At 39.1% G+C, this 27,558-nt stretch overlaps 1 protein-coding gene across 3 annotated transcripts in view; it reads right to left on the bottom strand.

Annotated features, from left to right (window-relative positions):
- Positions 1-27,558, bottom strand: part of SLC17A5 (solute carrier family 17 member 5) — a 62,149-nt gene that overhangs the window by 23,214 nt on the left and 11,377 nt on the right. For all 3 annotated transcript variants that reach the window (XM_049895557.1, XM_049895538.1, XM_049895547.1), the window contains exons 4-7: positions 21,613-21,700; positions 19,147-19,233; positions 17,228-17,346; positions 11,329-11,487 (exon numbers count right to left, since the gene is read on the bottom strand). In XM_049895557.1, coding sequence (XP_049751514.1) covers positions 11,329-11,487; positions 17,228-17,346; positions 19,147-19,233; positions 21,613-21,700 — 453 coding nt within the window. The remainder of the gene's footprint in view (positions 1-11,328; positions 11,488-17,227; positions 17,347-19,146; positions 19,234-21,612; positions 21,701-27,558) is intronic.

A 27,558-nucleotide genomic window follows, 5' to 3' on the forward strand; every position in this document is an offset into this window, starting at 1 on the left:
GGTCTTGACTGCAGCTATAATATTTCTGCCTTTTCTGTGTTTTACAAAAACATATGGCCATTTGAACAAATTATTAAGGCTCCTCTCAGGGCTTTATAAGCAGTTTGTGCAAGGGAGGGACCCACTGAAGCCTAAGCTTAGCTTCCTGGTAAATCTGCCTCTGCTTCTCTGCTCTCATGCTCAGCTGATGACCTGTCTTTCTACTTCACTGAGAAAACTGAAACCGTTAGGAGAAAACCTCTATAGCCTCCCATCACATCTATTTGTCTACCTGTCTTCCCTCCTGTTAACCTAGATGAACTACCCATACTTCTATTAACAGTTCTCCCAAATTTTAGTCAATCAATGCCCAGGGAAGCAGCAGTCAAGAAATCAGACGACGTATTGCATCGGGCAAATCTGCTGCAAGTGATTTCTTTCATGTGTTAAAAAGCAAAGATGTCACACTGAAGACTAAGGTGCACCTGACCTAAACCACGATGTTTTCAATTGCCTCATAGGCATGCAAAAGCTGAACGATAAATAAGGAAGACGGAAGAACTGATGCCTTTGAATTGTGGTGCTGGTGAAGAATATTGAATATACGATGGACTGCCTAAAGAATGAACAAATCTGTCTTGGAAGGGATACAACCAGAATGCTCCTTAGAAGCAAGGATAGCGAAACTACGTCTCACATACTTTGGACATACTATCAGGAGCGATCAGTCCCTGGAGAAGGACGTCATGCTTAGCAAAGTAGAGGGTCAGCGAAAAAAGGGAGACCCTCAACAAGATGGATTGACACAGTGGCTGCAACAATGGGCTCAAACATAACAATGATTGTGAGGATGGCGCAGGGCTGGGCAGTGCTTCGTCCTGTTGTACACAGGGTCACTGTGAGTCAGAACCAACTCGAGGGCACTTATCAACTGCAACCCATTCTCCATGTTTTCTTTCCACCACACTGGTCACTCTTTCTGAGCCTCCTTTATTGACCTCTTATCCTGGGGTCTCCAGAACTCAGTCCTTGGTTCTCTTTTCTCTGTATACACTCATTCTCTTGGCCATCTCATCTACTCTCTGGGATTTAAATACGACTATTGGTTTTAGGTGCCCTAGAGTTGATTCTGGCTCATAGTGACCACATGTGACAGAGTAGAACTGCCCTACAGGGTTGTCTTGGCTGTAAGCTTTACAGGAGATCACCAGATTTTTCTCCTGTAGAGCCTCTGGGTGGGTTTGGGCTACTAACTACCACATTTATATTTCCAACCCAGATTTCTCTATGTAACTCCAGACTCATATCCAGTTGCCTACTCCACATCTCTGCTTGGACATCTGATAAAACTCATTGCCATCAAGGTAATTCATAGCGACCCTATCAAAGTAAAACTGCCCCTTGGGTTTCCTGCAAACCTTTATAGAAGCAAACTGCCACATCTTTCCCCCCATGCAACAGCTGGTGGGTTTGAACCGCTGACCTTTCAGTTAGTAGCTTAGTGTTTTAACCGATGTGCCACAGAGCTTGTGCAAGGGAGGGGCCCTCTGATGCCTAAGCTTAGCTTCCTGGTAAATCTGCCTCTGCTTCTCTACTCTCACGCTCAGCTGATGACCTGTCTTTCTACTTCACTGAGAAAACTGAAGCCATTAGGAGAAAACCTTTATAGACTCCCATCACATCTATTTGTCTACCTGTCTTCCCTCCTGTTAACCTCAAAATCAATGTCCCAAACTAAACCCCTGATCTTCTCCCTCTAACCTGTGCCACAGACATCCTTCCCAGTGCATGGGAACTCCTTCCTCCCTATTGTTCAGGCCACAAGTCTTGTTATACTTGACTCCTCTCCATCTCTCATATACTCATATCCAATCTATTGGGAAATCCTGTTGGCTTTACCTTCAAAACATAAACAATATATGACTATTTCTCACCATCTTCACTACTACAAGTCTGGTCTGAGCTACTTATCTCTCGCTTCCATTACTTGCAACAGCTGCCTAACAAGTCTCCCTCCCTTGCCTCCATTACAATGTATTCTCTACACAGCAGCCAGGTTAATCCTTTTAACACATAAGGTAGACCATGTCACTCTTGCTCAAAACCCTCTAACTTTCCAACTTGCTGAGAGCAAAATCAAAGTCCTTACAAAGGTCTATAAGGTCCCAAATGATCTAGCCCCACTGCCTCTCTTGACCTCAGCATCTATTACTCTCCCCTTTGATTAGTCTGCTGTAGCTTCACTGGCCTCCATGAACATGCCAGATGCACTCTTGCCTGAGGGATTATTACTTATTCTTTATTGTACTTTAGATGAAGGTCTACAGAGCATATTAGTTTCTCACTAAACAATTAATACACACATTGTTTTGTGACACTGGTTGCCAACTCCATGACATGTCAACACTCTCCCTTTCTCGACCTTGGGTTCCTTCCCTATTACCAGCTTTCCTGTCCCCTCCTGCCTTCTCCTTGGCTGGTGTGCCCATAGTCCTGTTTCATTTTATGGGCCTGTCTAATCTTTGGCTGAAGGGTGAACTACAGCAGTGACTGCAGCACTGAGTTAAAAAGTATCTGGGGGCCATACTCTCAGGATTTCTCCAGTCTCTCTCTGTCAGACCAGTAAGTCTGTTCTTTTTTTTGTGAGTTAGAATTTTGTTCTACATTTTTTTCCAGCTCTGTCTGGGACTCTCTATTGTGATCCCTGTCTGAGCAGTCAGTGGTGGTAGGCGGGCATCGTGTAGTTGTGCCGGACTCTGTCTGGCGAAGGCTGTGGTAGTTGTGATCCATTAGTCCTTTGGACTAATCATTCTCTAGTGTCTTTGGTTTTCTTCATTCTCCCTTGCTCCAGATAGGTTGGGACCAGTGGAGTATCTTAGACGGTCGCTTACAAGATTTTAAGACCCCAGACGCTACTCACCAAAGTAAGATGTACAACATTTTCTTTATAAGCTATGTTATGCCAATTGAGCTAGATGTCCCCTGAGACCATGGTTTCTCCACCTGAGGGCTTTTGCTCTAGCTGCCCTTTTTTTTTTTTTCCTGAGTAGAATTATCTTCCTCTAGACATATGCTTGCTTAACTTCCTCCCCTCCTTCAAGTCTTTGCTCAAACTCCAGCTTTTTAATGACTCTTAATATTGGGAGCCCTGGTGACACAGTGGTTAAGAGCTTGGCTACTAACCAAGAGGTCGGCAGTTCAAATCCACCAGCTGCTCCTTGGAAACCCTATGGGGCAGTTCTACTCAGTCCTGTAGGGTCACTACATGTCAGAAGCAACTTGACGGCAATGGGGTAATATTCTTAACCCTGCTCTACTTTTAAATTTTTTTCCACACTATAACCTTCCAACATACTGTATAATTTATTATATTTATTGTCTTGGCTCCAAGCTAACGTAAACTTCACAAGACCCCTTATCCTACGCATATACACTTCTCACAGCTAATTTCAGGATTCTGCTTAAATTTCACTTCCTCTGGAAGGCATTCCCTAAATCCCTTCCCTAGGCTATCAAGCCGCCCTTTGTGTTCTCATCACCCCTTACTTCTCTCATCATTACACTCATCAGGTATGCAAGGGAAGAATATGTCTTTCTTTTCACTGCTATATTCCTAGCACCTAAGGTAAAAAAAGGTGGCCCATGGCAAAAAGATGCTCAATAAAATTGTTTAATAGATGACTGTCATCTACTTTCTACACTAGCAACAAAAAACATGGAGCACCTCATTTTACAGAGATGTGTTATATAAAACTTGCTGTAACTGAATTAGAAAAGAAGGTCATACATTTGGCACCAGGAACTTTCTATCATTTGTTTTCAGATGTTTCTGTTTCACCACGAAGTGTGCCAGGTGCCTGAGCACAAGCACATGCTTTGAGCAGAGGAGAGGGGCAGTGAGGTGAGACAGATACTTCTATTTTCCCTCTTTAAGTTACTGCCTAAACAAAAACATCAAGAGATATGAAACAGGATTTATCACGGGAATGTGTAATTTGCTTTGCGGGAAATGATTTGACAGACAACTTTTTCAGGAAACCACAGAGTCTATAAAATGAAGAACACACGCTAAAAAAATTTTTTGGGAGAGAGAAATTCCTTTCTTCCATTCATTTATCCTCAGTACAAACTTGAGAGGCCAAAACTAAATAGTCTAATTCTGATAAATACAAATACTTTCACAGTCTGAGAGAGGTAGATGCCTTAGTATTTTACCTCTTCCCCCCACCCCACCCCTAACCCCCCAAAAAAGAAAAAAGTAGGAAGGCATTTTAGCGATGATATTTAGAATCTGGTAATCTCATTTAAGGATCATTGATGGTGCAGACCAGCAAAATTTGTTAATATTTTAAATTTAAGTGTGCTTAAGAAAAGAAGACAAAAGTTTTTCATCATAGTTTGTGATCCTCTGTATTCCAGAATTATATCCTTTCAGCTCTACTTCTGTAGCTGAAGATCTTTGTTTCTTTCTGATATTTAGCTGTCAGGTAAAGAATTTACCTTTCCCCAAAGACTATGCTCTTGTCCGTGGTTCCTGAGAACCTCTACAACCTTGGGAATTCCCCAGTGATTAATGAGGCCTCTAAACCACGCCTGAACGATTATGTTAATGGGGTGACTCCAGTGAGGGCTGGCCAGGCCAGAAAGACCGCAATGTGGTATCAGCCGATGTCAGGGGTTGGGGGACATGATTCAATCAGCCATGTATATGTAATGAGGCCCCAACAGAAGCTCTGGACATGGAAGCTCCATGGGCTTCCTGGTTGGTGAAAGACATTTGTGTATGTATGTGGAAGAGTAGCACATCTCTTTTTGGGACATGGAAGCTCTGCATTGGGAGCCCTTCTGGACCTTGTTCCATGTATCTCTTCATTTGTATCCTTTTTGCTGTAATAAAACTGTAATTGTAAATATAGCACTTTCCATGAGTTCTGAGTCATTCTAGCAAATTATCAAACTCAAGGAATAGCAGGTGCCAGTAAGTTGGAAGGGAGGGTATTGTGGGACTCCCAAGCTAGCAGCTTGTGTCTAAAGTCTTGAGCATCCTCGGCAGCTTGGAGAACTGTGCCCTTTAAATTGTGAGATCTGACCTAGTTCTGGGTGGGCAGGGTCAGGGGAAGAAGAACTGTACATGCAGTTGGTATCACAACAGAAGTAGACCAGAGGGGAATAGACTTGATAATAAGTTGATATGGATTGATCAACACAGTTTGGTATCAGAGAAGTGGGACTTCTTTATCCCTCCACACACTGGCTGAGTAATTTCTTCTACAAACTTTATTCTATTTAGATTTCCACATAGTAAGATCACATCCATTATTTTTTGTGGCAGAATGCTACACATGAATAAAGTGTAGTAAATTAGAGAGGTGAATTTTCTGATCTTGCTTTTATTCCCTGATGGGATAAGACTGATAATACTTCAGAGTTACCAAATTTTTCCACTTAAAGTTCCAATGTTACAGACTCTCTCAACCTAAAACTGCATTAAATGCTCAGCATTTATACATCCATGTGCATCCTCCACAATTATTAAACTTTTTGTTCAAGAATATGATTCTTTGTAATCATTTATTTAGGAAATTGATTCTAAAATATCAATATCCAAAATAGGATAACAGATTATTACCCAATCTCTCACTGAGTTGTAACAAACAGGGATATTATTATTGGGAAAAAACTAGGAAAAAAAGAAAAGTTAGGATAACTAAGAAAACTAAACTTATATGAAAAAGCAAGCTTATAACAAAGGATCAAGAGCTGCAAAAATGTTAAATTAATGAGATTATAATTTTTATGCTTTTCGAAGTAAACTTTATTTTGCCTACTTATTTTGAATAAAGGCTATTTTATGAATGTAATATATTAATTAAAAAACTTAAATTTCTATTCAACTATAGAATTTTTAAAAACTCTATTCATATTTCTTTTAGAATTCACTCAGAAAGAAAATGTCTTCTTCGCATGAAAATGCAAGATAAAAGATTCTAGTTTTAAAAGCCTCTCATTATAGAACTTAAAAAGAAAATCAGATGAAGGCAATTAAGTGCACAACACTAATTACGGGCCATCCATATTTTACTTTATGCACGATACTCTCAACTTTTTTTTCTTACTTTAAAGAATAGGAACTTATTATCTTATGGTTTTGGAGGCTAGAAGTCCAAATCAGTGCATCAGCTCTAGGAAAGTGGTCTTCCTTGTTGGCAGCCCAGGAATTCCTTAGTATTCCTTGGCTCCTGTCTTCTTTTGTGTGTCTCTGTGACTATTCTTTTATTGATTTATTGATTGTGCTTTAGGTGAAAGTTTTCAAATCAAGTCAGTATCTCATACAAAAAGTTATACACACCTTACTGTGTATTCCTACCTGCTCTCCTTCTGAGAAAGCACATTCCTCCTTTTTACCCGGTATTCCCCGTGTCCATTCAACCAGCTCCTGTCCCCCTTTTCCTTCTCATCTCGCCACCAGACAGGAGTTGCCCACATAGTCTCATGTGTCTACCTGAGCCAAGAAGCTCACTCCTCACCAGTATTATTGTATATCTTATAGTCCAGTCCAACTCCTGTCGAGGAGTTGGCTTTGGGAATGGTCCCCGTCTTGGGCTATCAAAGGGTCCGGGGACCATGACCATCAGGGTCCCTCCAGTCTCAGTCAGACCATTAGGCCTGGTCTTTTTATAAGAATCTGAGATCAGCATTCCACTGTTCTCCTGCTCCCTCAGGGATTCTCTGCTGTGTTCCCTGTCAGGGCAGTCATCGGTGGTAGCCAGGCACCATCTAGTTCTTCCAGTCTCAGGCTAATGGAGTCACTTGTTTATGTGGCCCTTTCTGTCTCTTGGGCTCATCTTTACCATATGTCTTTCGTGTTCTTCATTTTCCATTGCTCCAGGTAGGATGAGACCAATTGATGCATCTTAGATGGCCACTTGCTAGCGTTTAAGACCCCAGACACCACTTTCCAAAGTGAGATGAAGAATGTTTTCTTAATAGATTTTATTATGCCAATTGACCTAGATGTCCCCTGAAACCATGGTCCCCAAACCCCTGCCCATGCTACACTGGCCTTTGAAGCATTCAGTTTATTCAGGAAACTTCTTTGCTTTTGGTTTAGTCCAGTTGTGCTGACCTCTCCTGTATTGTGTGTTGTCTTTCCCTTCACCTAAAATAGTTCTTGTCTACTATCTAATTAGTGAATAACCCTCTCCTTCCCTCCCTCCCTGCTCTTGTAACCATCAAAGAATATTTTCTTCTCTGTTTAAACTGTATCTTGAGTTCTTATAATAGTGGTCTCATACAATATTTGCCCTTTCGCAACTGGCTAATTTCACTCAGCATAATGCCTTCCAGATTCCTCCATGTTATGTAATTTTTCACAAATTAATCATTGTTTTTTATTGATGTGTGGTATTCCATTGTGCAAATATACCATTATTTATTTATCCATTCATCCGTTGATGGGCACCTTGGTTGCTTCCATCTTTTTGCTACTGTAAATGGTGCTGCAATGAGCACGGGTGTGTATATACCTGTTCGTGTAAAGGCTCTTATTTCTCTAAAATATATTCCAAGGAGTGGGACTGCTGGATTGTATGGTAGTTCTATTTCTAGCTTTTAAAAGAAGCGCCAAATCAATTTCCAAAGTGGTTGTACCATTTTACATTCCCACCAGCAGTGTATAAGTGTTCCAGTCTCTCCACAACCTCTCCAACATTTATTATTTGTGTTTTTTTGATTAATGCCAGCCTTGTTGGGGTGAGATGGAATCTCATTGAGTTTTTCTTTTCTTTTTTAATCTCATTGTAGTTTTGATTTGCATTTCTCTAATGGCTAACGATCCTGAGCATTTCCTCATGTACCTGTTAGCTGTCTGAATGTCTTCTTTGGTAAAGTGCCTGTTCATGTCTTTTGCCCATTTTTTAATTGGGTTGTCTTTTTGTTGTTGAGTTTTTGCAGTATCATGTAGATTTTAGAGATCAGACAATGATTGGAAATGTCATAGCTAAAAACTTTTTCACAGTCTGTTTTAAGTAATCTTTTTACTCTTTTGGTGAAGTCTTTGGATGAGCATAGGTGTTTGATTTTTAGGCACTCCCAGTTATCTAGTTTCTCTTCTGGTGTTTGTACATTGTTAGTAATGTTTTGTATACTGTTTATGCCATGTATTAGGGCTCCTAGCATTGTCCATCTGAAGAACATTTTAAACTGAAATATCAGTAGAATGATATATAGATAAACTTATAAGTAAAATGATTTGTTTATATGATTTTGAGAATTTGCTGTTCTTAATTTTACTATGGATCTTAATTTTACTCCAAACTGTAATTACCATATTAACTTTACAATGCATAGTTGCATGCAATGCATCACTTCAGGAATATATTACAGTCAGATGATATTAACAAAGAGCCTAGGAAAAACAAGGTCGTCCGTTTGGAAACAAATTTATTCCATGCTATTGCCAAAGTCTAGTTCCAGTCTAAGTTGTCATAGCAATTACTGGATATATTTCTATATAACTGATCTTGTTTTTCAAAAGTAGCCACAAGAGTTCTTCACAGCTTAGTTCTGCCTGGATGAACTTGAAGGGTTGACCCGTGTGGCCAATGTTTTCAATATGCTTTGAAATATAGGTGACTGAAGAATTAACTGTCTTTAAAGCTACTAAGTCTATGTAGTCAGTGTGGTCATCCTTGTTATTTTAAGAACCACAGACCCTTTGCCATTCTTTAGGTTCACCAGGCAGGCTGCTGCTTTACTTCTAGGGCTATCTTTCAATTTGTGGCTAAATGATATTCCATCGTATGGCTATACCACTTGGAGCCCTGGTGGCACAGTGGTTAAGAGATCAGCTGCTAACCAAAAGGTCTGCAGTTTGAATCCATCAGCCGCTCCTTGGAAACCCTATGGGGCAGTTCTACTCTGTCCTATAGTCACTAGAGTTGGAATCAGCTCCACAGCAGTGGGTTTTATGGCTATACCACATTTTGTTCATCCATACATCAGCTGATTGACACCTGGGTTATTATTACTTTTTGGATTCCCTTTTATGACTGAGTCATTTTCTGCATTTAATTTTTTGTTATGTTTTTTTCCTAATGGAATGCATGCTGAATCGTCTAGTGTGTTTGAACTTCTGGTAGGTAATATGGATTTTGACACATATTATATGGGGCACGTATGTCCCTCTGGACTCTTGGGGTAGGATATGTGGGATGCACCTGTCACTCTGGGGAGTGAGATTATGTGGGACACATATGTCACTGTGGACTCTGCATCATCTTCTAGATCCCTTGATAGGTGCATACAATGTATGGCACCTGAAAATGCAGTATTTGTGTGAACATGGAATCACCACGAGAAATGCAACTTCCAAATAATTCATAGAAACCCGGAAATATACTTACAAGGCTTATCTTGCTGTACAAGGGCCAAAAGAGACAAAAGTTTTGCACAATCACACCTCCAAGATGCAACGGCTCATATAATACCGTGTAAAAACTGTAATTTGTAGCACGTACCCATTTCTTCCATTTCAAACAGTTATACAGGTTCCTGCCTGCAGGCAGCATGTACTGTCAGTGGAACAGTAAACCCAAGACGTGGAAAACGTATGTGACCAGTGTATGTCCCACGGCTCATTAAAGGGCTATTATATTATGACTAATGCTGCTATGAACATTCATGTACAAGTTTTTGTGTGGACATATGTTCGCAATTCTCTTGGGTATATACCTAGGAGTAGAACTGTTGGGTCATATGGCTTCAACTTCAATTTCTTCCTTGCCAACAACTGTTATTTTCTGTTTTTTTTTTTTTTTATTTGATCATAGTCATCCTAGTGTGACCTGGTATCTCACTGTGGTTTTGATTTGCAATTTTCTGATGACTAATGTCCTTTGCACTAAAGGTTTTACTTTTGATGAAGTCCAATTTTCCAATTTATCAAATTTTTATTTTGTTGCTTGTGCTTTTGGTGTCTAATAATCCACTCCCAGGTCCAAGGTCATGAAGATTTATCCCACCGCTTTCTTCTAAGAGTTTTATAGTTTTAGATCTTACATTTAGGTCTTGATCTAGCCTTCACTTTGAAGGCAAAAACATTTTCTTCACAAACTGTGTGTCTTATTCTGTAAGCTTTTTTCTGATCACTTTAAAGTAAGATTTATCACTAAATGGTACATGTATAAACTGTTGAATTGGTGAATATTTTGCTGTGTATATTCTCAGTAACAACAACAAAATAAATAAAAAAAAGGTAAAATTTACCTAAAGTCGGAAGAATGAAGAAAACTAAAGATACAAGGAAAAGATTACTCCAAAGGATTAGTCCACGGCCTCTACCAGACTGAGTCCAGAACAGCTAGATGGTGCCCGGCTACCACCACTGACTGCTCTGACAGGGATTCACAATAGAGGGTCCCAGACAGAGCTGGACAGAAACGTAGAACAAAATTCTAATGCACTAAAAAAGACCAGATTTACTGGCCTGACAGAGACTGGAGAAACCCTGAGAATATGGCTGCTGGACACCCTTTTAGTTCAGTAATGAAGTCATTCCTGAGGTTCACCCTTCAGCCAAAGATTAGACAGGCCCATAAAACAAAATGAGACTAAAGGGGCCCACCAGCCCAGGGGCAAGGACTAGAAGGCAGGAGTGCACAGGAAAGCTAGTAATAGGGAACCCAAGGTAGAGAAGGGAGCATGTTAACATGTCATGGGGTTGTTAACCAATGTCATAAAACAATATGTATACTAACTGTTTAATGAGAAACTAGTTTGTTCTGTAAACCTTCATCTAAAGCACAATAAAAAAAAAAAATCTTAAATCCATCAATGTGTAGATGATAGGAACAGTCTCAATTTGATGAGTTCTAAAATAACAAAGAAAAAAAATTAAAAAAAAAAATAACTAGCATTTCCTTTACACAACTTTACAGTTTTACAACTATAGCCCCTCTAATACCTAAATTATGCTGCAGAGCAATCTTTACACAAGAACCTTGGCCCTCTCAGCCTCCCCTCTCAGTGCCAACAGAGTTCCACTATTATCCCCTTTAGAAGTAAATACTGGTCATCTGACATCCTGGCATATTACTGGAAACTAGTAAAGCGTTTATGGTTAAAGATGATACCAACTAAAAGATATCTTGAATCAAGAGTTAAACGCAGTGAGGAAAGAAGGAACAATTGTGGAGGCCAAACTGAGAAGTCTCTAAAATTTGGTATATCAGAATAAAATGGAAGATACAAAATAACTCTAAGTTTCACACAGATAAAAACAAATTCTATGTGTAGTTTTTAAATATATACACTATATAAGAAGACAAGCAGATGATTATTTCTTCTTACCTCTTGAACATTGAACCTTAGGATCTCCTTCATGTAAGTAGGCAATAAAGTCAATAAAGTATAAAAAGTCCAGTTGTATGAAAAATGTGCAACTACAATAGCCCAAAGCGGCAGTGATTTTAGCATGGGTATCCACGGCACTGACTTCTGTGAAGAAAGCTGAAGAAAACAGGCTCAGTTAGGATGAGCTACAAGTATGTTTATGCTTCGATCTATAGTTTATCAGCTAAAATTTAATCCAGAACATATATAGAATATCAGCCTAGATTAGTAAGTCCTGATTTTTAAATCAACTAATTTGAAATATTAAACAACAAAATACATGAAATATATGATGGTTAACTGTTTGATGTTTTACATAAAAAATAACAATATTAACAAGAGATTCCATGATTCAGATTAGAGGAAAAATGGAAATGTAATCTCAGAGCTACAATGTCAACCCTAAATACTCCTTATTAATGTCAGAAGTCACTTACAGCACGAAGTTCTCCATTGATAAAACAGAAAAGTTTCATAATCAAGTTCAGAGGTTGATACAGAGTAAAGGAAACAGACTGGAAGGTCCTGGAAAGAATTCTTTATTCAATTAAAATGATTTATAGGAACTCTACAACACTCATTGCAGTTGAGTCAATTCTGATTCATAGCAACCTCACAGGACAGAGTAGAACTGCCCCATAGAGTTTCCAAGGCTGTAATCTTTATGAAAGCACACTGCCACATCTTTCTTCCATGCAGTGGGTGGTGGGTTTGAACTGCTGACATTCAGTTAGCAACTGAGTGCTTAACCACTGTATAACCAGGGCTCCTTTCACCATGGGGCATAGCCCTCTGTAATTTTACAGTGTGTCAAAGGTGATTCTGAAGTGTAGCCAGAATTGAGAACTGCACTCTAGAAGAATAAATGTTCCCTCTTCTTCCCTTCCCCCACGTCCCTTACATACCTGATACATAGGGGGGTACACCAGAGCGTATATGTACCACGATTTTAAATAAAAAGTCAGTAGGACAAAGCTCACAAAGTTAAACCCATTCTTTCTCTTTTTAAAGTAACAGTGAACCCTAGTGGCAGAAACATATGTTGCTCTTGAGTTTTAGAAACTACACAGCCTCAGTATATACAAACCCACCGCAATCAAGTCGATTCCGACTCGTAGTGACCCTATAGGACAGAGTAGAACTGCCCGGTAGAGTTTTCAAGGACTGCCTGGCATATTTGAACTGCTGACCTTTAAGTTAGGAGCCATAGCACTTAACCACTACGCCACCAGGGTTTCCTGAGTATACATAGGACATGTAATAATCTGATGCCCTGGACCAGTGGTCTCCAAACTTTTCGGAGCGTGCATCTCATCAGTAAAAACATGGGGCACACAATATTCACATATATATTCATAATTTATCTACATGTACTACTGTGGTTATGCCATGTACATTATAAAACACATAAAACTATATGAAATAAACAGTATATAATTTTTAACTTTAATAGGAAAAATCTTTTGCTATCATTTAAAAAATTAGTAGTAATAATATTTAGTGGGAATGATGCGTTTGACATCATATTTGATGGGCCTATTGTTATTTTTGGAAACCCTGGTGGCATAGTGGTTAAGAGCTCGGCTGCTAATCAAAAGGCTGGCAGCTGGAATCCACCAGGCGCTCCTTGGAAACCCTATCGGGCAGTTCGACTCTGTCCTACAGGGTCACTATGAGTCGGAATCGACTTGATGGCAATGGGTTTGGTTTGGTTTTATCATTATTTTTCTTGGTGAGATGGTTTATAGCAAAGAAAATCTTAGTGGGTGGGGTGCCAAAGTTCTTTCTCAATTTATTAAAATAAAAATCTTCAAAACAGAGCAGCGGCTGATGATCTTAAAGCTTTCACTAATACACGCAGAAGAAAATCTGGTGGTGCAGTAGTTAAAGCGCTTGTCTGCTAACTGAAGGTCGGTGGTTTGAACCCACCAGCTGCTCCACAGGAGAACAATGTGGCAGTCTGCCTCTATAAAGACTACAGCCTTGAAAACCCTAGGGGGCAGTTCTGCTCTGTCCTTCAGGGTTGCTGTGAGTTGGAATCCACTTGATGGCATGAGCTAGCCTTCTGAGTTTAATTGCAGAGTGCTCTTTTTGTAGCTATTTCTGAATCAGAATTAGAATTATATATTCTCTCAGAAATGTAAAATCTACTTACTGCAAAAATGAAATAATATTTGTCTATAAGTATGCCCGCTCCTCACTTACAGACTATCTTGTTATCTGACATTTTGCATTTACAATAGTAAAAAATCTACTATTCAACTATTTTGCGCGTAAACAACATATATCTGGCAGTAACGAATGCTGAGGTGAGAGTAACGCTGCCTGTGATGGTTAAGGTTATGTGTCAACTTGGCTAGGCCATGATTCTCAGTAGTTTAAGTTATGTAATGACCTATTTGGCATTTATATAACGATGTAGTCCTTCTCCATTTTGTAACCTGATGCGGACATCATCTTCGCATGATGACGATTTTTGCATAATGACCTGGTCTTTGGAGCCTAACCATGCTGAAAAGTGAGGAGTGGCTGTACTAACGTTTTCTCAGCTGGAAAACTAACATAACATCCTTACTGGAACCCCTGCTTGTCCTGCTCAGATCCTCCCTCCGCTGTTAGTGTAAAAAAAATATATATATATATATTTTTTTATACTAGTGTAAGCTATCAAAAATGCAAATCTGATTCTCACCTCAAGTTTACAAACGTTTCATGGCATTCCAGTGTGTGCAGGATGAAGTCCAAGCTCCTTAATGAGACATACTAGGCCCGCCATGATCTGACTTCTGCCTAACCTCCTACATCTCCTGCCACTCTTTGCCCTTGCTTTTTTAAAAAAAAGTAATTTTCTTGTTGAAAATATACACAGCAAAACATACACCAATTTAACAATTCCTACATGTACAATTCAGTGACAATGATTACATTCAAGTTGTGCAACCATTCTTACAGTCCTTTGATAAATTATTCCTCCTTCATTAACATAAACTCATTGCTCCCTAAGCTCTTAAACTTGAGAGTTGATGTCATTAAGTTGATTCCATATAGATAATTGTTTAAAAGAGCACAATGCTCAGACATTTTTTAAAAAAATTTTTATTGTGCTTTAAGTGAAAGTTTACAAATCAAGTATCTCACACAAAAACTTATATACACCTTGCTACATACTCCCAATTGCTCTCCCCCTAACGAGACAACCCACTCCCTCCCTCCACTTTCTCTTTTCGTGTTCATTTTGCCAGCTTCTAACCCCCTCTACCCTCTCATCTCCCCTCCAGGCAGGAGATGCCAGCGTAGTCTCAAGTGTCCGCCTGATCCAACAAGCTCACTCTTCACCAGCATCTCTCTCCAACCCATTGTCCAGTCTAATCCCTGTCTGAAGAGTTGGTTTTGGGAATGGTTCTTGTCTTATGCTAACAGAAGGTCTGGGAGCCATGACCACTGGGGTCCTTCTAGTCTCAGTCAGACCATTAAAGTCTGGTCTTTTTACTAGAATTTGGGGTCTGCATCCCACTGTTCTCCTGCTCCCTCAGGGGTTCTCTGTTGTTTAACAGCTAGGCCATGGTATTTTGTTGAACTTAAACAAGGGCACTCTGTGACCATTATGGAGTGGGACAAAAATAAAACCATTCCGTAATCACATTGGAGCACAGACAAAAACAAGAACAGTGTAAGCCACAAAAAGGAGCAAAGACCTTTCTTTCTCAGCTAATAATGAGTGATGTTACTACTTTACAGCTTTAGCCCCACCTTCTAGATAAAAACTGAAACCTAATCATAGAAATGCTACTGCTTTCTAACAGCACCAAATCCAAAGCAAAACACTGGTTCTTTAAACCCTCTCCAAATTCACCTAATACAAGTCTAAACTGTAACAAGCCCCTTCCAAGTCTCTCACCAAGGTGGTTCAAGGTTCCTCATGAGAAGCTGTCCCCTCACTGTAATGAGTCAAGAAACCGAACTTTGTTCAACTACAGGTGTGACGTGTTTGCCCAGAGGGCATCTGCACTAGGGAGCTTTTCCTCTCTGTTCCAGGTTGGTTGAAAACTTCTGCTTTCTCTGTTCTCAGCATGTACTGTCCATCTTATAGCACCATGTTGTACAGAGTGCATTATGTTGAAATTCTGCTCATCCATGTCTGTTCTGCTCTGGAGATCACAAGTCCCACTGGACCATGTCTTACTCATTTTCAAGTTCTCAGTGCCTGACAAAGAACCTAGGAAATAGTAAGTTCTCCAAAAATGTTTGTTTTAAAGGAGAATGAAGTACAGTAGATCCTGTACATTTCTTGGATCCAGGATTCAAAAGTGGAACTCCATGTAACACACAGTTATTTTATGACATTTTTCAACTACAACATCATCTGGTTTAAAAACGCAGTCTGGGAGTTCTATGGAACCTATTCTCCTAACTCGTTTTGCTTCTGATTGTCCCATTTTCTGAAGCAAATGAAAAAAAAAATTAACCTAAGTTTGGATATTTGGACAGAATAAGACATATATCAAGGTAGAAAAAACTTTTTAAAAAATCTAAAATTTTCATAAGTCCATAAAAATAGTGAAAAAAAGGAAGTACTGGAAGAAGTAAGCTGTTCACCACCAATGCTGAGAAAATGTGACAAACATATCAAAATTTTACAAGGCAATAATTGTTTACAACGCATTCAATCCTTTTACCTGTGCTTTAGGGGAAAAAAATGGGTGTTTCATTTGGTTAACACTGTGGAGGATACTAAAGTTCCCCCAAAAGTAACTTTATTACATTGCTAACTTCTTCTGTTTCTATGTATTTGCCAACCTCTGGCAAGGACTAAGAGATGCCGTATTTCTTAAAGTTCAAGCAGCTTGTAGGGGCATTTGTAGCAAAATTACAAAATTTAAAAAGAAATGTTAATCAGTAAATTTGTAATTACTGCCTGATTACAATACACATAAAATTTAAAAATATCAATCATGATAACTTAATAGGCAAGATAAGTTCTATATGAAATATGTTGTTAATCTAAAAGTGACTCTGAAGTCGCTGTGAATGCGAGAACCGACTGCATATATTTTAATCTTTCCTAATGTTTTTATATTCTTCTTTTATTCCAATTCAAAGGTGGACATTTTATTTCCATGGCTTAAAAATTTACTATATTGAGTTATGGCAGACTTTTATTTCTGATTTGCCATTGTGCTTGATTAAGTGGTACAAATCCACTCTTAATAAGGTATGAATTTTTTTCTATAACATCCTCTACTCTAGAGGAGCGAACAGCTGTATATGGTATTATCACACTATATAATAATTGTGTTGTTCTCCTACTCTTTTAAAATACAGCTATAAATAGACTAGTTGGTTTTCTAACAACTAACATTTAGAATGTAGCTGTGAGATTTCTCTCATAAAACACACTGTACTTCCTACTAATTAAGATGAAAGAGAAAAAACCCCAGCAAGACTCACTTGATAATCATTACTCTAAAACGTTTAAAATGATTAAAAAAATTAATTTTTCACAGTTTTAACCTGGTTTGGAATTTCTCAAACGAAACAAACCAACACTTAGTACGTTTACTTGCTTAGCCTGCTTACTTTGTCCAAGCCATGCACAAAAGAAACATTTATTACAAAAATTGGTATCTCAATTCTGAAGAGGAAACCCTGGTGGCGTACTGGTTAACTGCTACAGCTGCTAACCAAAGGGTCAGCAGTTTGAATCCGCCAGGCGCTCCTTGGAAACTCTATGGGGCAGTTCTACTCTGTCCTATAAGGTTGTTATGAGTCGGAATCGACTCGAGGGCACTGGGTATAATTCCGAAGGAAAAAAAAAAAAACTCTGAAATTCTTTTTCATATGTGCCATAAGTCCATACCTGATTTCTTAATGATGAAAGAATATACTCCTTTTCAGCATGGGAGATTGTCATATGAGTTTCTGGTGTATCGCTAACCAACCAGATCCATAAAATAAACCAAAATATTCCAACTATACCTTAAAATAGAAAAAAATGATAGTTAAATAAAATTAGAATGCATCAAGAACAATTTTTACATACCTTGAAAAAATATATAACTATAAATTTAATCTAAAAATAGTTTCAGTTTAGATTCCATTTCACATTTTTCTCTTAATCCTTTAATGGAATAATTGCCATAAATATATTATTTTCTATTAATTTTTAAGGAAATAACTTTCAAGCATGACTTTGCCTATCAGAGTTTATCAGACAAACATAAAAAAAAAAAAATTTCCACAGTCTGTAAATTTCCACAGGCATCTGTTTTTGTTTGCATTGCAGCTTTATTTCATGCATGAAATGTCTATGTGGCAAACTAACTTATTTAAAATGCGTATCATTTTGCCAATGAGATCAAGAAATAAAAAGTCCTAGGGCTAAATGAAAAGAAAAAGTAAATAAATAAATAAAACTACCCAGTGAGAGCACCCTGCTTTGCTTGAGAAGGAATATTTTCAAAATACAGATTTTTACAATGTCCAAGTTAGTCACTTAAAAAAATTTATTTGAGGTGAGGTTCATATAACAGAAAATTAGCCATTTGAAAGTGAATTCAGTGGCATTAGTACATTCACAGTGTTATGTAACCACTACTTCTATCTAGTTCCAAAACATTTTCATTATTTAAAAGTAAAACCTCCTTACCCATTAAGCTCTATCTCCAGCCCCTGGCAACTGCCAATCTGCTTTCTGTCTCTACGGATTTATCTCTTCTAGATATTTCATATAAATGGAATCATATAATATGTGACCTTTTATGTCTGGCTTCTTTCACTTAGTACAATGTTTTCAAGGTTCATTCACTTCTAGCATGTATCAGTACTTCATTTCTTTTTATGCCTGAGTAATATTCTACTGTATGCATACACCACAATTTATCAATTCATCTGCTGATGGATATTTGGCTGCTTCCACTTTCTGGCTATTGTGCTGCTATAACTATGCATGTATATGTACTTGTTTGAGTACCTTTCTTCAATTTCGGGGGTTATATATCTAGGAAACCCTGGTAGCGTAGTGGTTAAGAGCTACGGCTGCTACCCAAAAGGTCAGCAATTCAAATCCATCAGGTGCTCCCTGGAAACCCTATGGGGCAGTTCTACTCTGTCCTACAGGGTTGCTACGATGAGTCAGAATTGACTTGACAGCAACAGTTTTTCTTTAATACCTAGGAATGGAATTGCTGAGTCATATGGTAAATCTATGTTTAATTTTTTTCAGTCACTGCCAAACTGGTTTCCACAGTGGCTAAAGCATTTCAAGATAGCAATTTTTGATAGTTAAGTGTCCCATTTAAGTCCAAGATTCAACAGTGGTTTCTACTGAGAAATATTCCAGAATTAACATCAGGTCATAACTCTCAGCTAGATCACTTTAAGGCTTACCAACTTGAAAACTAGGTTATCAGAAAGTGTTTTAGAGCTTTGTAGTTCAGCAAATGATTATTTCTGGGACTTTGCATATATATTTTAAACTACTTTTTGGACTACTAGGACATTTGGGATGTGTTACATTAGAATTTAGATTAATTTTTTTACTATACCCATTGCTGTCAAGTTGATTCTGACTCACAGCAGCCCTACAGGACGCAGCCCTACAGGACGCAGCAGAACTTCCCCATGGGGTTTGCAAGGCTGTACATTTTTACGGAAACAGACTGCCACATCCTTCTCCCACAGGGTGGCTGGTGGGTTCGAGTCACCAACCTTCTGGTTAGCAGTCAAGTGCTTTAACCATTGTGCCAACAGGGCTCCTTATTTTTTAAATAAACTTACCAAAAAAGTAGAAGACATAAACCCAATCCATATAGAAGCAAATTATTCCAGAAAGAGGAAGAGAAATTACTGTTCCAAGCTGTGCTCCTAGAAGACAAAAAATGCTTTGTAAATTTTGTAGATAAACTAAAGGAGCTAGAAGCTTCAACTTAAAGAAGATGGGTAACAGGTGATCTCCAAAGGAAAGAACTATTCAAATCCTACTAGAGTTGAATTAGTCACATGTAAATATAAACAATTTATTCTCTTAAAAGATCATTTATTAAAAACCCACAATATGTAAAACACATACATTAAAATATACCCATATTACTTATAACTGTGAAACTATTGATGACTTAGGAGGCACCAATGAATTTAAGACCCAGCATAAAATGAACTTGTAAATGCTACATGTGTTACAAATCCAAGTGTCTGGGGAAACAATCCTCTACAGAATACCTGATGAAATGAAATGAAGTTTTTAATAATCTAATATGCCCTCCCCCAATACAAATAATTGTTTCAGATAAATAATTAATAAAATACATTTTAACTGCCAAATGCAATACATTTTAGTCAGTGCAGTGGGGCTAGAATGATGCGTTAGGTATTGTTTCTGCTCTCAAGTTTCAGTCTTATGGAAGAGATAACAAACAAATAATTGTTACAGGTCAGAAGGTGTTAACTGTCTCAGAGCAAAATGGAAGTTCAAATATAGGAAAGATTACTTCTGACCTCCAGAGATCAGGAAAAGATATAAGAAGCAACATCTAAACGGGACTTTGAAAAGATGGGTACCATTTGGTCCTGTAGAAACAGGGTAAGAAAAAAGGTATAGGGTTAGATGTAACAGGTTGAGCAAAGAAATAGAAAGTACGATAGCACAGGGTGGGTCTGGGAATTTCACTAAGGAAGAGAAGATAATGCTGGAAAAATAGGTTGAATAGTTATTGAGTACCCATTCAATGCCATGTACTATGTGGCAGGGACTTGTTAGGTGATGACGAGTTGGTGCTGCCTTACAGTGACCCTATGTACAACAGAATGAAACACTGCTCAGTCCTGTACCAGCCTCACAATCATTGCTATGCTTGAGCCTACTGTTGCAGCCACTGTGCTAGGGGCTAAACCAAAAAAAAAAAAAAACCAAACCTGTTGCCATCGAGTTGATTCCAACTCATAGCAACCCTCTAGGCTAGAGTAGAACTGCCCCATAGTGTTCCAAGGAGTGGCTGGTGGATTTGAACTCTTGACCTTTTAGTTAGCAGCTAAGCTTTACACCACTGCACCACCAGGGCTCCATGCCAGGGAGTACCTAGGTGAAATGAAGGACTATAAAGAACCTTGACTCCTAGTTCAAGGAGTCTAGATTTTATTCATGAGGTAAAGGGGAACTGTAGATAGTACCTGTTCTTGAATTTATTATCAGATTTCTCATGTAACTATGTATGTAGTTACAAGAATGATTTTTCAAAAATGTAAATTAGATTATGTGCCTCCCTTGGTTAAAAACCCCTGATGTCTCCTTACTTTCTCCTGAAAATAAATAAATAAATAAAAATCTACATTACTTTCCATAGCCTACAAGGCCTGATATGATCTGGCTCTCGTCTATCCCTCTAATCACATCTTATGCTATTATCCCTTTTATTCCCTATATTGTAGCCACCCACAATGGTTTCTAATTTCTTTGAACCCCTAAATTATCTCCTGCCTTTGCACATGTTGTTCTGATTGGCTGGAATGGTCTTCTCTTTGCTCTTTGCACAGCTGGTTCTTGCCTATCCTTCACTTTTAGCTTACAAATCACAGCAGGCAGGCCTTTCTCAACCACTGTATCTAAAAGCAATCATGTCAAAAATTTTTCATTCAACAGAAGAAAGGCCAGAAGTTCTGGTGGAATGTTAGAATTATAAATCACATATAAAACTTATGTTATTTTGCCTATAGGTAAAAATGATGGCATATAAATGCACAGAAAAAAGGTGTATAAAGAGAGTGGTTGGGACTCATGATATCTTCATTAAACCCCTTTAAAACCCGGTGCCATCAAGTTGATTCTGACTCACAGTGACCCTATAGGACAGAGAACTACCCCATAGAGTTTCCAAGGAGCGCCAGGTGGGTTTGAACTGCTGACCTTTTTGGTTAGGAGCTGTAGCTCTTTAACCACTACGCCACCAGGGTTTCCAATTAGAAATCATAATGTAAAGACGAAAGTGCTCAATTTACCAGCTACTGGACTTTCATAAAATGTAACATTCTGTATATCAACACTGAAGAGGCAACATATTTTGAAATAAATGATGGCAGATGGAAAACATGATAGTAGTCAGTTAAGCCACACTGCAGTAGGTTTATTTTCCCCCAGTGGAGGTATCCAACATTACATGATTCTAGCACGCAGGAATTCCTCCTCTCTCCCGGGGTTGATAGATATGTATCGAATTGTGCCAAACATTTTCGCAAGAATAGTTATCTCACCTGCATATGAAATGCTAAGAAGCTTGCTTCTTTCAAGAGGGGGAGCCCAAGAAGACCACATGGCATGCATGGCTGGAAACGTAACACCCTGATGAGGGAAAAGGATAAAGCACAATAAAAAAAAAAGTTGAACACACACACACAAAAGAATTTTATGGATAAGAATCAAACTAGAAGCAGGTTCCGTGAAGTGTGATGTCTTTACAGCGTTAAGTAAAAAAAATCTTATAATGAAGTACTTTCAAACCCTGAATAAAGATTCGTGGATTCTGTGAACTGGTTTGAGGGTTGCAAGGTAAGGGTTACGATAAGTCTAAAGTAATGTACTGAACGATGACATAAAGGGATCACTCTCAAGGATGAACTTATTTATTCAATGTATTAATGGCCTGAATGAAATGGGAATGCTAGCAACTTAGAACTTCAGAAAAATACTGAACTAATACTTTGGGATACTGGAAGAAAATTTAAATTGCCCTTAATCAACTGGAAATAGTCCTACAAAGAAGAGATGAATTAAATTAGAGTGTTTATAGCTTGATTTTTTCCTTGGTGATAACTAGCCTAGTGAATGCCAAATATAGATTCGGAGAGGCAATGGAAGCGCTGAGGCAGGGTGGCTCACAGAGACACAAAGGTGAGTAGATGCCACAGGAGAGTGGGAGAAAAGAGTTTTCGGTAGATTCAAAGTAGTGGATTCACAGCTCTCCTTAGCTACTCACTAACTGTGCAATCTCAAAAAAGATTAGCTAACCTTGAACTTCAGTTTCTTCATCTGTATAAATGAGATAATATTCTCTCTCTTACATGGTTGTTGTAAAGATCAATGGTTGTTGTTGTTAGTTGCTGTTGAGTTGGCCCCTGACTCATGGTGACCTCATACACAGAAAAAAACACGCCTGATCTTGTGCTATCCCCATGTTAGGCTGTGGATAGGATCACTGTGATCCACACAGTTTTCACTGTCTGACTTCTGGAAGCAGACTGCCAGAACCTTCTTCCCGGTCCGTTTTAGCTCCACTGAAACCTGTTCAGCATCATAGCAACACGCAAGCCTCCGAGGACATACGGGCAGTGGCTGTGCATTAGGTACATCAGTCAGGAACTGCATGGAAGGTGAGAACTCTACTGCTGAACCATCGCTGCACCCACAGATAGATGGTAGCTACCGTTATTATTAAGAAGCCCAGGGGGCGCAGTGGTTAAGCACTCAATGCTAACCCAAAGGTTGGCGGTTTGAACCTACTAGCTGCTCTCAGGGAGAAAGATGTGGCTACCTGCTTCCATAAGGTTTATAGCCTTGGAAATGCTATGGGGCTGTTCTACTCTGTCCTACAAGGTCGCTACGAGTTGGAATCGACTTGACGGCAGTGGGTTTTTGGTGGTTTACCGTTATTAATAATAGAATGAAGAATAAATACTTTAGTACTTTATACTTCCTGTTAATTCTTTCAAAAACAATAGAAGAAAAATGAAATACTAACGAACGGCAAAGACGATTTAGGCAGCAAGGCAAATCGATAAGAATCTGTACAACCATCTTGTTTGGGGTGAACAAATGTGAAAGCGAGAAAAACAAGCCTATGCCTAGGTTTCAGAGGTAGAAGTTCAACATTAGAAAGGAAAAGAGATTGCTTTTTAAAGATGGAGATGTATGTGATTAACGGTAAAAATGCAAAAGAGAAGTAGAAAGGTAAAAGAAAGATAAGGAACTAAAATTTAAAAAATGATAAAAATCTTAGCAGGAGGGAAACAAACAAAAACCCAACCCCCCTTGCTATGGAGTCGATTCCAACTCATAGAGCCCCTACAAAGACAGAGTAGAACTGTCCCATAGGGTTTCCAAGACTGTAAATCTTCATGGAAGCAGACTGCCATATCTTTCTCCTGCAGAGGGGGTGGTGGGTTCGAACAGCTGACCTTTTGGTTAGCAGCTGAGCATTTAATCATTGCGCCACCAGGGATCTTTCTTAGGAAGAGGTAATAGAGAGATACAAATTAGCAACAACAATTCTAAAACCAGCAGAAAGGCTAGAAGAACCATAGAAATAAAAAAAGATAGTTACGTGAAATAATAAATTATTTGTTTTAAGTTAGGAGACCAGAGAAAAGGAAGTAACAGATGGTAACTATACAGGAAGTTCCATAAATAACAACACATTTAAAACAAGGCAATATGACATCTATTGTGTAAAATGTGTTTTAGATCTGGGCTATCAACGATAGAGCAGAGATAAACTGTGGCAAAAGTATACAAGGTAAGAAAGCCTATCCTTTTTTTATTTTTTGTGCTTCAGGTGAAAGTTTATAGAGCAGATTAGTCTCTCATTCAAAAACTGATAATACAAATTGTTTCGTGACATTGGTTGCAATCCCCTCAACGTGTCAGCACTCTCCCCCTTTCCACCCTGGGTTCCCCATTTCCATTCGTACACTTTCAAGTTCCTTCCTGCCTTCTCGTCTTTGCTTTTGGGCAGGTGTTGCCCATTTGGTCTTGTATCCTTGATTGATCTAAGAATCCCACTCCTTGGAATATATCCTAAAGAAATAAGAGCCGTCACATGAATAGATATATGCACACCCATGTTCACTGCAGCACTGTTCACGATAGCAAAAAGATGGAAACAACCTAGATGCCCATCGACAGATGAATGGATAAACAAATTATGGTGTATTCACACAATGGGATACTATGCAATGATAAAGGACAATGATGAATCCTCGAAACATCTCATAACATGGATGAATCTGGAAGGCATTATGCTGAGTGAAATCAGTCAGTTGCAAAAGGACAAATATTCTATGAGACTACTATTATAAAAACTCAAGAAAAGGTTTAAACACAGAACATTCTTTGATGGTTACGAGGGTAGGGAGGGAAGGGAGAGGGGTATTCACTGACTAGATAGTAGACAAGAATTATCTTAGGTGAAGGGAAGGACTACACACAATACAGGGGAAGTCAGCACCACTGGACTAAGCCAAGCTAAGAAGTTTCCTGAATATAACCAAACACTTCAAGGGACAGAGTATGCAGGGGCGGGGGCCTGGGGACCTTGGTTTCAGGGGACATCTAGGTAGACTGGCATAACAAAGTTTATTAAGAAAATGTTCTGCATCCCATTTTGGTGAGTGGCGTCTGGGGTCTTAAAAGCTAGTGAGCAGCCATCTAAGATGCATCAATTGGTCCCACCCCTCCTGGAGCAAAGGAGAATTTAGAACACCAAAGACACAAGGAAAATATTAGCTCAAGAGACAGAAAGGGCGACATAAACCAGACTCCATCAGCAAGAGACTAGAAGAACTAGATGGTGCTCAGCTACCACCAATGACTGCCCTGACAGGGAACACAACAGAGTCCCTGATGGAGCAGGAGAAAGTGGAGTGCAGAACTCAAATTCTAGTAAAAACGCCCGACTGAATGATCTGACTGAGGCTGGAGGGACCCCAGAAGACATGGCTCCTGGACTCTCTGTTAGCTCAAAACTAAAACCATTCTCGAAGCTGACTCTTCAGACAAAGATTAGATTGGACGTAAAATGATACTTGTGAAGAGTGTGCTCCTTAGCTCAAGTAGATACATGAGACTAAATGGGCAGCTCCTTTCCAGAGGTGAGATGAGAAGGTGGAAAGGGACAGGAGGTGGTTGAATGGACACAAGAAATCTGGGGTGGAAAGGAGGAGTGTACTGTCACATTATAGCGAGAACAACTAGGGTCGCATAACAATGTGTATACAAATTTTTGTACAAGAAACTAACTTGAACTGTAAACTTTCACTTAAAGCACAGTAAAAAAAAAATAATAGTGGTCTCATGTAATATTTGTCCTTTAGCGACTGACTTATTTCACTCAGCATAATGCCCTCCAAAGTCACCCATGTGAGATGTTTCACAGATTCATCATTGCTCTTCATCGTTGCATAGCATTCTATTGTATGTATGTACCATAATTTGTTTATCCATTCGTCTGTTGATGGGCACTTAGGTTATTTCCACGTTTTTGTTATTGTGAATAATGCTGGCAATGGAAATGGGTGTGCGTATGTCTATTCGTGCCATTGCTCTAACTTTTCTAGGATATATACCTAGGAGTGGGATTGGTGGATCATATGGTGTTTCTAGTTCTAGCTTTTTAAGGAAGTGCTATATTGCTTTCCATAGTGGGTGTACCATTTTACATTCCCACCAGCAGAGTATGAGAGTTCCAATCTCCCTACAGCCTCACCATTTATTGTTTTCTGAATTTTTGATCAGTGCCATTCTTGCAGGGGTAATATGGTATCTCATCATGGTTTTGACTGGCATCTTCCTAATGGCTAATGGGAGCCCTGGTGGCACAATGGTTAAGAGCTCGGCTGCTAACCAAAAGGTTGACAGTTTGAATCCACCAACTGCTCCTTGAAAATCATATGGGGCAATTCTACTCTGTCCTACAGGTTCTCTTTTTACTCTCTTGGAAAAGTCTTTTGATGAACCCAAGTATTTAATTTTTAGGAGGTCCCGTTATCTAGTTTATCTTCTGGAGTTTGTGTAATTTTAGTTATGCCTGATATTTGATTTACGCCATAAATTATGGCCCCTGTGTTTTCTTTCACGAACTTTATAGTTTAGGTTTTACATTTAGGTCTTTGACCCATTTTGAGTTAGTTTTTGTGCATGGGGTTGGAGGTACGGATCCTGTTTCATTTTTCTGCAAATGGATATCAAATTTTGCCGGCACCATTTGTTGAAGAAGACTATTTCTTCCCCGTTTAATGGGTGTTGACCCTGTGTCAAATATCAGGTGTCCATAGGTGGATGGATATAGGTGGATGGATTTATTTCTGGATTCTCAATTCTGTTCTATTGGTTTATGTGTCTGTCATGTCAGTACCAGACTGTTTTGACTACTGTAGCTGTATAGTAGGTTCTGAGATCTGGTAGTGTGAGGCCTTCTACTTTGTTCCTCTTTTCAGTAATGTTTTACTTATCTGGGGTCTCTTTCCATTCCATATAAAGTTGGTGATTAGTTTTTCCATCTCATTAAAGAATGTTGTTGGAATTTGGACTGTGATTGTATTGCATTTATAGATTGCTTTGGGTAGTATTGCCATTTCCACATTTTTACAATGTTAAGTCTTCCCATACATGAACATGGAATGTTTTTCCATTTATGAAGGTTTCCTTTGGTTTCCTGCAGTAGTGTTTTGTAGTTTTCTTTGTATAAGTCTTTTATGTCTGTGGTGTGATGGATCGCTTTTGTGTGGCTTTTCTTGGCATGGTCTTATAACAATCACTTGGGTGGGACTGTGCAAATAGGGTAACCGTGGCCCATTAAGGGGGCTGGTCGGTTTTCCATCCCACTAGGCTTAAAAAGAGAGCTAATTCCAAAGCAGGGAGAGGATCTCACTACCACCAAGGAAGAACAGCCATGAGCAAAGTGTGTCCTTTGGACCTGGGATCACTGTGCTGAGAAACTCCTAGAACCAGGAAACCTCCTGGAATGAGGAACGGAGAGAGTGCTGTAACACTAAAGATACTGAGATGCAGCGGCAGAGAAATGGTGGCAGGATAGACCAGCAGAAGATGGTGTGGTGGGCTTCCTAGCCCATGGAGCGAGAAAGCTGAGTGCCTTTGGGCTGAGGCTTACTCACAGAGTGGGATGCCTCTGGGCACTTACTGGCAGAGCTAAAAGAGCTCTGTAACACTTACCCAAGCAGGGCAGAGGCCGAGGGCCAGAGAGAGGTATGCCTGCAAGCATGGCTGAGAAGAGGCTGTCCTGATGGAAGAACTGTATCCTGAGCGGTCCTGAACCTGAATCATAACCTGTTATTCCCTAATAAACCCCATAATCATGAGTATTGTCTGTGAGTTCTGTGTGGCCATTGCAATGAATTATTGAACCCAGCAGAGAGATAGAGAGTACCGTGGGAGGGATGGTTGATATCAAAATTGAGAAAGACGGT

Source organism: Elephas maximus, chromosome 1, assembly GCF_024166365.1.
Source record: "Elephas maximus indicus isolate mEleMax1 chromosome 1, mEleMax1 primary haplotype, whole genome shotgun sequence".
Taxonomy (NCBI): domain Eukaryota; kingdom Metazoa; phylum Chordata; class Mammalia; order Proboscidea; family Elephantidae; genus Elephas; species Elephas maximus.